Raw genomic sequence first — 12,472 nt, forward strand, 5'->3', positions numbered from 1 at the left:
GGGGAGCTTGGTCGAAGCTGAGAGCGGGGATAGGGGTTAGTTTCAGGGGATGCTTCGGCGGCGTCGGCGGCGGCGATGGTGGTAGTGGTGGTGGTCCCGGCGACGACGACATCGGCTACGCCGAAGGTCGATTTGCTGATGGTGGTGGTGGTGGTGGTGGTGGTGGTGGTGGTGGCGATGGTGGCGGCAGAATGTGAGAACCGCGAAAGGAGAAACGAGCTCTCGCGGCCTTACCGCGCGCAGCTTTAGAGTCAGAGAAAGAGAAAGAGGGAGAGAGAGAGAGAGAGGGAGAGAGAGAGAGAGAGAGAGAGAGAGAGAGAGAGAGAGAGAGAGAGAGAGAGAGAGAGAGAGACAGAGGGACACAGACTGTACGTACGTGGTGAGAGACAGCTCAGTACGTAACGCGACGTGGACGCGTCCGTACCGCGCATTCTCCGGCCCTGACTCTACCCTTAACTGGGTCAACCCCTCGTACGGGATCCTCTGTGCATTAGCCCCACGAGGGAGAGGAGACCTCGGCAGTAGCAGCGCGCCCGCGGCTAAAGAACACTGCCGTAAAGGCCCCGTGTCCCCGTTTCTCCTCTCCTTTTTCGTTGCCCACGGAAAAGCGCGGATCGCCTGTTCGTAGACTTAAAGTATTGGTACGGTATTTGTGCTGCTCGGAAAAGCTCTCTCTCGCATAATTTTGCAGGAAGAAAATTTTTTGATTTTAAGACTCATAAAACTGCCACTTTGTATTTAAACGAATAATCGAAGGGGGTGTAAAAGTTTTTAAAGAGATACGATAAAATTTTGGACGATGAAATTTAGCGATAGATCTGCGGTGGAATAAAACGAAATAGTATCGCGAATATGATTTATTGATTAAACCTAATTAGCATGAGTTTTCACATAATACGCCCTTTTCTCTCCGAGACGAGCTTCATCGACAGATTCGACAGCTCGCTTGACAACGGGATCTTCGTATCTACTTTCTCGTCTATCATTATTATATCCTAGTGTGCGTAGACAGACACACACGAAATAATTGCCCTACTTAAGGTCACATTCAACGCAGTTCCTCTGCAATCTCGTTCAGGATAATTTTCCAGTGATGGTGCGACAGTCGTGCGAAACGTGTCGGCGGAATTTCAAGTGACGTGCCTGCGGAATCGAGTCGCCCGCGAGTGCTTGCATTACAATTTTCCGCTCTGACGTCTGTCGTTCGTTGGCGCTACGCTCGTCGTCGCAACCAGGTCAAGTGTGCCCGCACCACCGTTGACCTTCACGGATGCAGGATTCGGGATCTTTTTTACCTCCCCCGTCTCGGTTAGCGCGCTACATTAACCACCGTAATAACGTGCCGTTTCGCTAATCACATCGATATTTCAGACGGTCACCCTTACGATAATTGATTATTGTGTTTGTTAAAGTTTTTCAGTTTCTCCATTACTAATAATAGCGCGAATTTTGCAGAATTCTTATCGTAATCCCACGGACAAGGAAAGAGATTGATTAATGTAATTTTTAATTTGTTGAAATTATTTATCATACATTTTTTCTAGAATTTTGGAAAAAAAAAAAGTATTATCACAGGGCGTATTCATTTTTGTTACGAAAATTATTTAAAATTCTTTCTCGCGTGTTTGTATTTTTATTTCGCTTTCACGGAATGCTGTTTTTTAAATATGGCATACAAAATCGCTAGGAATCCGTGCTGCAAGTAAACGTTATTGGACGTTATAAATAACGTTTGCCGAGTCGTAACATCGCGGTATGCTTGAAAAATTCACGATATCTCGCGGTTTCCCCGGAGCTTCCGAGAGAGCTATCGCAGAAGGCTGTCTTTTCCTCTGCATCTTAATCTTTTTCTGAAAAATTGCAGTATAGCTCCTTACGCGAAGTCTCGAAGGACCTCGCCTTCCGAGTGCGACGTCGCGTCGCGGTCTGAAGGATCTGAGACGGATGTTTCAAACTCCCGCTATCATCTACATTTTGCGTTTTAGGATCGCGCGAGACTGTATTTCCGGCGGGAGTATCCGAGACATTTCCGCGCTCGTTTCTAGAGAGTAATCTCTGGAGATATGCCTCGGGTAACGGGATACGTGCCAGGTCAGGTCGCTCGTCTCCGTGCAAAGTCCCCGTTCATTCTGCCGCAAGCGCGAATCCTTCGATCCACTTCGAGTAGCGCGCTCGCCCGGGATATCCTCTCGGAGGATAGGAGCGATAATCCGCTCCTGAAGGGAGGATCTTTTTAGTAGCGCGAGTCACGGCTTACGCTGGCGCGACGCACGCTATAGGCGCGATAAAGCGCAGCGCTAGAGGGAATCTTTAATGATTTGTTGAAAACGGTGAATGAGGCTGTAAATTAATAACGCCATCAATTTTGAAAGCTTGTTAAGCGTTTTACGCAATTTTTGAGCGCGATGCACGCTAGTCTAATACATCTATTCATCGCGAACATGAATATGAAAACTGTATTAATGGAGAGAATGCGGGAAGTTATTGTGTGCTCGATTTGTTGTGCTCGATGGACGTATTAATGTATTCAAAGGCATAGTCATGTGCGTGAAAGCTTTTCCTTGAATGATTAAACAAGTATTTCTCTATTTTTACGAATAAATGTGTAATATATAATTGGATCGCGTTTAAATTGTTTTCATTTTGATAATTTTATTATATTTACGATTAATATCAGACATCTATCGTGTCTTGTACGTTCCGGAAACATACACGCGATATAACTTGTATGCACACATATGAACAAAGTACATGCAAATGTGTCGAGCAGAGACATCGGTCTTTATCGAACTTGGCGTTTCTTTCAGACAACAATAAGTCCACTTGTCTGTCGTCGATCAGAGAGGGATCTCCGTGAATTCGAGAGTTTCTCTTTGAACTCTGAACTTTGTTCGAGAACACCTTGCTTTTCGATCCTGAAAACAATCGTAATTCTCGTGTTTGTCATGTTGCTATTAATACCTAATAAATATTAAACATGAAACTTTTGAATATGAAAGACGTATGGAGGACAATCATGGTTATTCAAATATTTTATTCATCTCATTGTTATTTCTCAATTCTGTCAACCATTTTGCAAATTGTATTTAAAAGAGAAATATGTAGCTACTATTTTCCATTAATTACACTTTTTATATTAATACCACTCTTTGCTGTTTAGTATCATGTTTAATTAACAGTTTTCATTATTAATCCGCAAAAGTAGGTAGAAGTAGTTGAGAAGATACGACATTTTAGTATTATAATTATTTATACTATTACACTATATAAAACATAAATCATACACGAACATTTATTCACAGTGCCTTGTACAAAATGCATTGTAATTTGATATTAATATTGGTTAAAATATACTTGTAAATAACAACTAATGTGATTTTAAATATTTATGTATTTTTGAATACATTTGCGATTTAAAATTATTCATTATAAGTATATTCCTTGTTTTCCAATGATTAATACAACCATTTGTCAAAACTAATTAAATTTAATACATATTTATAGATATTTATGAATAGAAATGATATAAAAAGTAATCATTTATTTTTAATTTGTAAATATATATATATATATATATATATATATAAATAAATATATATATATATATATATATATATATATATATATATATATATAAAATACTTTTATTTGATATGTGAATCGTAAAATTTTCATACGATTATTTGTTTAAATAATGCTTAACACTGTATTGTGTATGTCACATATTCCACTAAATTTATCTGCAGCAGAGAGAAAATTTCCATGAATATTTTTTATCGCCGCTATTTTTTACGTCGGAGCAAAATCGAAAATATAATCCTACACGATCGACGAAAAGGTCGTCGCGTTTCAAAGCGGTCCCTATCTTTAATAATAAACTTGCTAGTTTGCGATTGTTATTGAAATCGATGGTTATTAAGGGCGACCATTTTATTAATACGTCCCTATTACTTTCCACGTAGTAACTGTACGTTGGACGGGGGGAGGGCTAAAAGATCGAATGAGAACGTGAGAGCGTGATCGGAATAAAACAGCAAGAGAGAACACTGGCAGTAAGAATTAAAGAGGTGCGCGAACATCGGCGCATCTCGAGAGAGGGCAATTCTTGATATCCCATTAATAGATAGTGAAGGATAATGCACGGTGATAAAGGATAATTCTCGGCATACCCTGGGATAATATCTTCTGCGAAGGGTCTCTTCGATTTTTCCGGGCATCTTGCGACGACGCGATAGAACCGATAACCTACGTGAGATATAATTGAGAGACTCTTAAGAGTTCCAGTGCGTTTTCCGCCTCCTTAAACCTCTTTAAAAATCGAATCAGAAGCGTGAAGAAAGTTGTGAGGATATTCGTTTTCGGGACGGATTCTGTCAATCCTTTGAACAATTTGACGTGCTTGCGACAGTTTTGCGAATTTCAGTGACATGCTAATCGATATTAGCAGCAGCGATCAAAGTGCGATACTTCCGAAGGATTCTATCGTGGAACATCCTGAGTCATCGAAAATTATCGAGGGTAATTTTTGCATGTTAAAAAATATGTCTTAGAATTATTATTTAATTATTAATTACATACACACACACACACACGCATATATATATTTAAAATATATTTAAAATGATGCCATATGAAATCAAGGATTCAGTCAATAATATTTGTTGATTAGAACTGTATATGGAAAGATTAATGTGTGAGAATAAATATTCTCCACAAAGAATCGAATGGTAGATTTTAAGTTCACTCTGTGAACTGAACTGAATATACAGTATTCATTCGAGAAACCAATGTACGAATATGTATAAATTTTTATTTTCTTTTCGTTGCCGCTCGGAGGCATCGCATTTGGCGAAATTTAGAAAAGCCATGTTCTCTGTTTCTTCTTGGACGAGAATCTGTAGTGCAATATAGATGCAACAACATGCAGAGGCGAATCTAAATGAATTTTACAAATACGTAACTAATAAAAAGATATAAAAAGAAAACAATAGTTTTCATTATTATATATATTTTTTAATATACTTTAAATACTTTGGTTTTTATATTTTGCATTTCTAAAAAGAAGATGAAGATCATGAATTTTGACCAGATCAATTTTATGTGTTTGTACTCTAATATGCATATAAAAAGATCAACCTAAAAGATTATTCGAATCGAAAGATTACTTTAATATATACCATCTTTTACGCTCTTCCGGCGCGCTGTCAAGAGAGAGAACGCTTGATCCGCCTATGCACATCATACCTACCAACCGTATCCATAAATCCGAAGAGATGCCGCGCGACTTTTCAACGGGTTCGATTGCTCGTGGTGGAAAGTCTCGGGAATTTGTGTGACGTTCGGCGAACGTTAGTTTCGCGATGCCATACGTATTCGCAGTATGATAAGTATCGCGTGGATGCGAGGAAACCGGAAATTCCCGCAATCTGCGATCCCGCATCGATTCCTTTATTCCCTCTTTGGGAACGGATCCGCTTCTGCACCCTCACCGCTTGCGTTCGCTGGCTCCGCCATTCTTCCGCCCGCATTTTTGCATTCTCTTCCATCAAGCCTTTCATTTCTTCCGCTTTTGCATTGCTTATATCTGTCATCATTGTTGTTTGGAAAGTAACGATTTATTGCGCGATAAACAGCAAGACTGATTTATTCACGTCGAGCTCGATCAATATTAAAAATTTACAGTTCGTTTTAACTACTTCATGTTTTGATAATTTATTGCTTTCATGTCCATTATGTGAATATATATATATATATATTACAATAATATTTTTTATAATAAAATTTCGCGGTATTATATTTAATTTAATATGTTTATAAAATGTAGCTTTTTAGAATATTTTTATTATACATTTAACGATAAAAATGTGCAAGTATTATATTTTTAAGCAAGTGATATTTTTGTACATACTGTATGCGCGTTAATATTATTTTTTTTGTATGTTATCTATATCACAGTAAAAAGAACGTATATGAAAATTTTATCTACAATAAGCTTAGCCATTTGTTTCACCATCAATTTGCTTTTTCTTTTCAGTTTTATTATTTGTCTTGTGCTTTTCTTGTATCGGTCTTCTTCTATTTCTCTTTCTTCTTTCTTGTACTTTCATCTGAAAATATTCATGGGAGTAAGAAGAGTAGAAGAAGTTATTGTATGCTGTGAAATACTTTTCTGAGATCAGCCACGTTGATCCTTTTACTGTCGGTTCGATAAGTCTCGAACTTTTGCACTTTCGTCGTGAAAATTTCTTCTCTGCCGTTTCTAGAAATGGCAGAAAATACTTGAAAGTACATCCTTATATCATTATATTTGGAGACGAGTTTGTTGAGGCTCTCCTAAACACAAAGAGAAGATAATTCTTCAAATCTTTATCAAATGAAATTTTTAAATACAAACATATGAAAAATATTAACTAAATAGTTGTTATATTTTGTTGAGAAAAATTTGTCATTTTAGAGAGATTATCTAAATATTCAAGTAACGCACAATCATCTAGAAGATAATTTTTATTTACATGTAACTCACATTCTCCCTATTTCTTCTTCTTACGTTTTATAATCTACATTATCTTCAAAGAAGATCTTTGATAAGAAAAATATTATTGCTTGTTTCATGTCTGAAAATATTTGTCGAATTTCTTCTTTCCCCCGTAAAGATAAAAGTCAAAAGCATATGCTACAGACAATTGTAGGATTCTCAAGGATCAGTACCGATGATCTTTTTATTTCTACTTCGATAAATCGCGAGCTTTGGCAGATTCGCTGCGAAATTTCTCCACAATCGTTACTGTAAATCTTTCAAAGTTTTCTTTTTTTTTCTGGGTAACATTGCGATAAGAACAATAGCACGGCAGGAGTCGTGTTTGCTCGAATCTGTAGGATCTCGTCCCTTTTTCTGTTGCTTCAAAATACTGTTTCCACGCGGAAGAAAGTCGATACGAGGTAGAGAGACACCCCCTCCCTTTTTCTTTCTTTTGAATTCGATAAATTCCCAACTTTGACATTTTTACTACGTAAAACTTCTTTGCTGCCACGTGCGCATAAATCCTTTCGACTTTTCTTGATTCGCGCAGGCTCGATCTCTCTTTAAAATAACATCGCAGAGTTATACGTCGAAGCACCGTTTACTACTTATTACAGCTTCTCCTTCGCGCAAAATTGTGCTTACGTCAGATGAAAGGTATTGCGATATTTTTTTTTTTTTTTTTCATTTTTTTTTTCACATCTAAAGTGTTTTTGTCGAGTGTGCAGTTTCGTTTTCTTGACGAAAACTTCTTCTCAACAACTCCGCGTTTGGTTTGCTCGATAAATCTCGAACGCTCGAGAGCGATAATCCATAAATCTCACGTCGGCAAACTCTCGTCTCTCAACTATTCGACGTCTTGACCGCAGCATCGACATCTCTGTCTTGCTCGGGACCGTTCCTTTTTCATTCCGGGACTTTTGCGCGTGCTTCCCTCCGTCCCTCGGGTGAAAATATTTTTACGGGAGGGGAGTAGAAGTTTTCTCGAGCGCGTGTGCACCGGCGTCGTCGCCGTTTCGCTCTTGTAACTATCAGTCCGATAAATCTCCAACTTTGGGAGAAGCCACCATGTTCTATAAATTTGCCGACCCGTTTTCCATGACCTCTCATCGTCGCTCGACTTTTCCGTGTCTTGACCGTTGTCTTGTCTATTGTACGATAACGTTATTCCATGCCAAGTTTATAAACGCGTCTCTTATGGAGTCTCCCACGATCTTCTCCTCTCGATGTCTTCTTTTTTTCCCTTCTTACTCAGCTTTCGTTGTTCCTGTTATCGGAGCGTGCGCGTCATATCCCATAGTCGAATATATATTTAATATCGCGTATCGGCCAGTTTTCATCTCTTTTTTTTTTGCCATTTGACTCTGGAAACTAGCTTACTTCGCAGCTTGTTCTGCGCGGCAAAATTTCTTCGACAAACACGTAAATACGCCACGACAGCACGACAAGAAGCGATGTAACCAAATTTGCCGTCTGCGATTCTCGTAACAAACTGACCCTCCACCCTCTGCGATACAGAACGTGCCGACGTACGCGATGTAAACTCGTTGAAAAAAGCAGTTTGCACATTCTGTTTTATGCATACGGATAATGCTGCGTGGCAAGTAGCCGTAAGATTCGCAATACACTTTGCATTGTCGATGAATATACGCACGCGCATAAACGCGACCATATAAACGAACGTTAAACAAAATTTACGATGTTATCGTCATGATATTATTTTTCTTTACGATTTTCTTTTTTCCTGCCTTATAAAGGAGTAGGGGGTGCGCTAAATTCAATTAATGCTCTTCCGTAAAGCTCGGTCGCGTTAGATCTTACCTTCGCCATTGCCTTTTGGAAAGCGAAATTCGAGGATGGTACCTATTTCAATTTACGAGGTGGCTTATGAGGCGGCGAAGAACTCGAAAATGACTCGACGTAATCCTCGTAAATTTCGCAAAGTAAAAAGGAAAACAAAGAGAGAATCTCGATGGAGTTCTCGTTTCCTCTGCCTACTTATCAGTGGCAGACGCTGCCGACCCCCGAGGGAGAAATTTTTCTCTCCGCGGACAAAGAGTAAAATTTTTACGAGCCTCTTGGCCGATGGAAAAATCGAATAAACTCCTCGACTGTTAGCCTCGTGATTAGGTGGAATTGAAATTGATATTTACACGAAAATATTATCTGTATAAGATATATCTACATGTATGTATATCTCGGAGAACAGAATACAACTTTTTTCTAAATTATGCTATTTTGCAGAGTCGTACAACTTTATATAACGCTAATAATAATTAGAAGACTATTCTTTTCTTTAGATTGTAAGATAAACTAGATAATGTTGCTTTGAATGAGAGAATTTTTTAAAATATTATTCGTATACGTGGTATACCATATACACACGATTAATGTATATAAATATTTGGAAAGATTTTTTTTATTTTAGATATACAATGATGTCTGAAAATTTTCTATATTTCTTTGTACAATATATACAGGCATACATGTTTATTCCATTCGCGATTCAATATTACAAAGTCTACTATTTTTGAAGCAGTGCTGAAGCTTATCGCTTTAACCTCGATTTCCACGCTATGATACGACACGCACATATCACAAGGGACCACGCTCTCTTGCAATTTTACCTTGTATATATATGATTTTGATCTAACATCTAGAAAATTCTAGTAACGTGAACCGCGTTGATATTAAAACGATACAGATTGTAAGTAGACTATATAGAGGAATCTAAATGGAATTTCGAGAATTAAAGTAGAATACTATTATTTTAAGTAATAAAATGCACATGCAATACATACGTTATTAGATGGTATTAAATTATAATGTGTACGTCAGTAATTTTCAAATTTATTATTGTCAACTCAAACACTATAACAATAAAGTTGTAACGTTTAACAACATTTAGTATTAAACTTCTTATATATAAATGTGTGTTTTATCTATACATATATGTATAAAATAGAAGATCTGTCTGTATGTTTTCTATAAGTTCCTAAATTTATATATTTATATAAATATTTACTAGTTTGAACTACCCGGCATTGCTTGGGTTTCTCACATTTCATTAGCATTTATGAAAATCAAACAATAACATTGAAATTAAATCATGGTAATATAATTTACAAATTTATTTAGTATATTACTTTGTTTTGTTATACTGATAATAACATACATGTATTATTGCAACATGGTAGATTTATTATTCTAATGCTTTGCGATACACAATATTTTTGGTTTTCCCCTCCAGGAAATGTATAAATATTATGTTTTGGCGTGCTCACTCTGGGGCAAACAACATATAGTTGACTACGGGAAAAGGATAGGCTTTTTTAAATTATCACAAAGTGTCAAGGGAATGAAATCAAAGGAGGGGATAGGGTGTTCAAATTTTATGGTAACTTATATTTTCCGAGTTCTAGAAAGTAAATATGCAAAGTTTGGTCCAGATTGGTCAAAAAATTTAGGAATTTATAGAGAACATACAGACAGATATTATGTATTTGATATTTTTCTATTTTACATATATAGGTAAGACACACATATATACGTTTTCAACATTATTTATATGTTATCGTTAAAAAAAAATTTATATTTTTCTCAGCAACTTTATATAATTTGCTTTTCTAACATATTTTTGAATTTGTCTTCTAATATAGTAATTCATTTATTTTATCACATTATAATCTATTATAATCTATTATATAACCATAAGACTATAAACTATAATTTATATTAATCTATATTATTATTATTTTTGCTTGCAGAAAGTGCCGTATGTTTGTGAAGCTCGTGGTTCGCGTTGTTCGCTCTCATCTTTTATGTTAAAAGTAAAATTACGTGTATCGGTATCTCGAAATCACCTCTTGCTGGTGTAACAAAGAATAAATTATAAAAGGAGCATCGAGGGAAGGTGCGATCATCACTCGGCATGAAGGGTAAGTCTATTTACATGCGTATTTAAAAATTTTTATCTACCATTCCAATAACATCACGGCTGCAATTGTTTGTTGGAAATTATTATCACGATATGAACAAATATTATAAATATTGTTCTCGATAAAGTATTTATCAAATTTTCGACTCCTCGAGAAAATTTTATATTTTATAGGAAGGGTATATATATAAGAACATCAAATATACACATGGTATTGAAAACGATATTTTTTACAATAAGAGTGATTTATTAGAGTGAATTATTAAGTCCTCGAAATTTTTTTTTTTTTGAAAATAGATGTTTGACCAGTCGAGACAAACAATCAAAAGCAAAAGCACGCTCGAGTATTTTGTCAATGTAACCGCGCGTCCCAGGGGTTATATATGTGAATATGAAACACAATAAATGATGCGTATGTACGTATATATGCGCGTTCGCTTTGTTGTTTTATGAACAGTCGGTTTGATGAATTACATTGAATGACGATTTATTTTTCATGCAAATAAATTTTGTGGCGTGCGATTTAATAATGTCGATAAAAATCCTCCTTCGCGCACGGCATTGTGATACGTTACAGTTAAATTTGTTGCGTGCGAATTGCTGTGTTAGTGGAGCATATGCGAGATTTTAATCGTGTATAATAGTTATAGAGCGTGCGATTTTTTTTTTTTGAAATTTTATCTCCTATTGAATTGCCTATGTCCTATATTCGTTTAAAAAAAATTTCGTTTATATACGGTAATAAAAGTATCGATTGCAATTCAAGTCACCGTTGATTTGAATCCATTTTATGCTCTACTATCCGAATATTCTGCTATTTGAACATTTTATTACTCAAACAGATTGCTTTGTCGTGTAACATCTCTTCTCCTATCAAAACAGGAATATTTCAAGCCATGTTTACTTTCTAAACTCGAAGCCCTGCTTTTTCTCTCGCATTCGAGGCATTAGATGAAGGACTTAGATAGTTAAAGAATTTACAAAAATAATAAAACTTACTTAAGTGTGTGTGATTTGAAAAAACCTGTTTTTAATTCTTTAAATATCTACTGTTTTCTTTAAAAATTAATCACATCAGGTAAGGTCGTTTGATTGTTTTATTACTTGCTTATTTCGATATTTGTATTATTCTATTATTGGATAGCAATTTTACTTGATATTTATTGCAAAATAGTGATATTATCATATTACTTAATTATCAAAATTATATTTATACGCTTTCCGAGATGTCATCAAATGCAAATTCGTGATCAACAAAATTGCGATGAGTATGATTTTGTATGGCTGTATGTAAAGTACAGTCTTTGATGGTTTGAGCGTTCCCAGAAGTATGTATCAAAGTCCTCGCTGGCAACTCCGTGAAAATTTCTAGAATTTCGCGTTGGTCCTGCGAAAAGCGAATCCAGCGGCGAACATTACGCGGCCATAGAGTAACAGCTGTTTTGCATAACCCAATTAGCCGGCAGCGCATACATATAGAATTAAACTCAGCATTTTACTAACGTTGAAAAACCCGATTTTTAACCTTCGGTTTTGGTCGCGCGCTTTTCTTTTTATTACGATTATTTTTATTTAATTATAAAATAAATTAAAAATCTGTGACTCATTTTTTTTCCTATAATCTGCAATATTATCCGGCAATCTGGTAGAGACCGTCCGTTGGATCCTCAATTAAGAAGGGCGAGCAGTGACTTGTCATTCATTATTCATAAACCGTAAGCCATTTGAGCCCCGTTCAGTAGGCTTTATTAAAACCTCAGTTTGGGCCAGCACGAACATTAATTAGCAAAATGCCGTGAGATCTATACTGCCAAAAGAAAAGTCAACATTTTAAACAAATCGGGAGTTTGATAGGTAAAATAAGTTTGCGTGATAGGTCAACGTAAATAACACGCTGGAGAAATTTTCTTTAATGTGTTAAAAAAGAAATAAATACTTTCTTCGGAATTAATGAATACATCGTGAAATTAAATTATTTTTGCTTACAAGAAAATTTATTAATATTATTTATATAT

General features: G+C 36.1%; 1 protein-coding gene across 5 annotated transcripts in view; it reads left to right on the forward strand.

Annotated features, from left to right (window-relative positions):
* The first annotated feature begins 379 nt into the window (after positions 1-379).
* The window catches only part of LOC140667979 (uncharacterized), a 159,388-nt gene continuing 147,295 nt past the window's right edge, over positions 380-12,472 (forward strand). For 2 of the 5 annotated variants that reach the window (XM_072896447.1, XM_072896451.1), the window contains exons 1-3: positions 380-641; positions 3,963-4,518; positions 10,288-10,458. In XM_072896447.1, the coding sequence (XP_072752548.1) occupies positions 10,452-10,458 (7 nt within the window). In that variant the 5' untranslated portion in view covers positions 380-641; positions 3,963-4,518; positions 10,288-10,451. Of the gene's footprint in view, positions 642-3,619; positions 4,519-9,570; positions 10,052-10,287; positions 10,459-12,472 lie in introns of those variants that run through there. The other 3 variants (XM_072896449.1, XM_072896448.1, XM_072896450.1) reach the window with 3 other exon arrangements.

Source organism: Anoplolepis gracilipes, chromosome 7 (genome assembly GCF_047496725.1).
Source record: "Anoplolepis gracilipes chromosome 7, ASM4749672v1, whole genome shotgun sequence".
Lineage (NCBI taxonomy): Eukaryota > Metazoa > Arthropoda > Insecta > Hymenoptera > Formicidae > Anoplolepis > Anoplolepis gracilipes.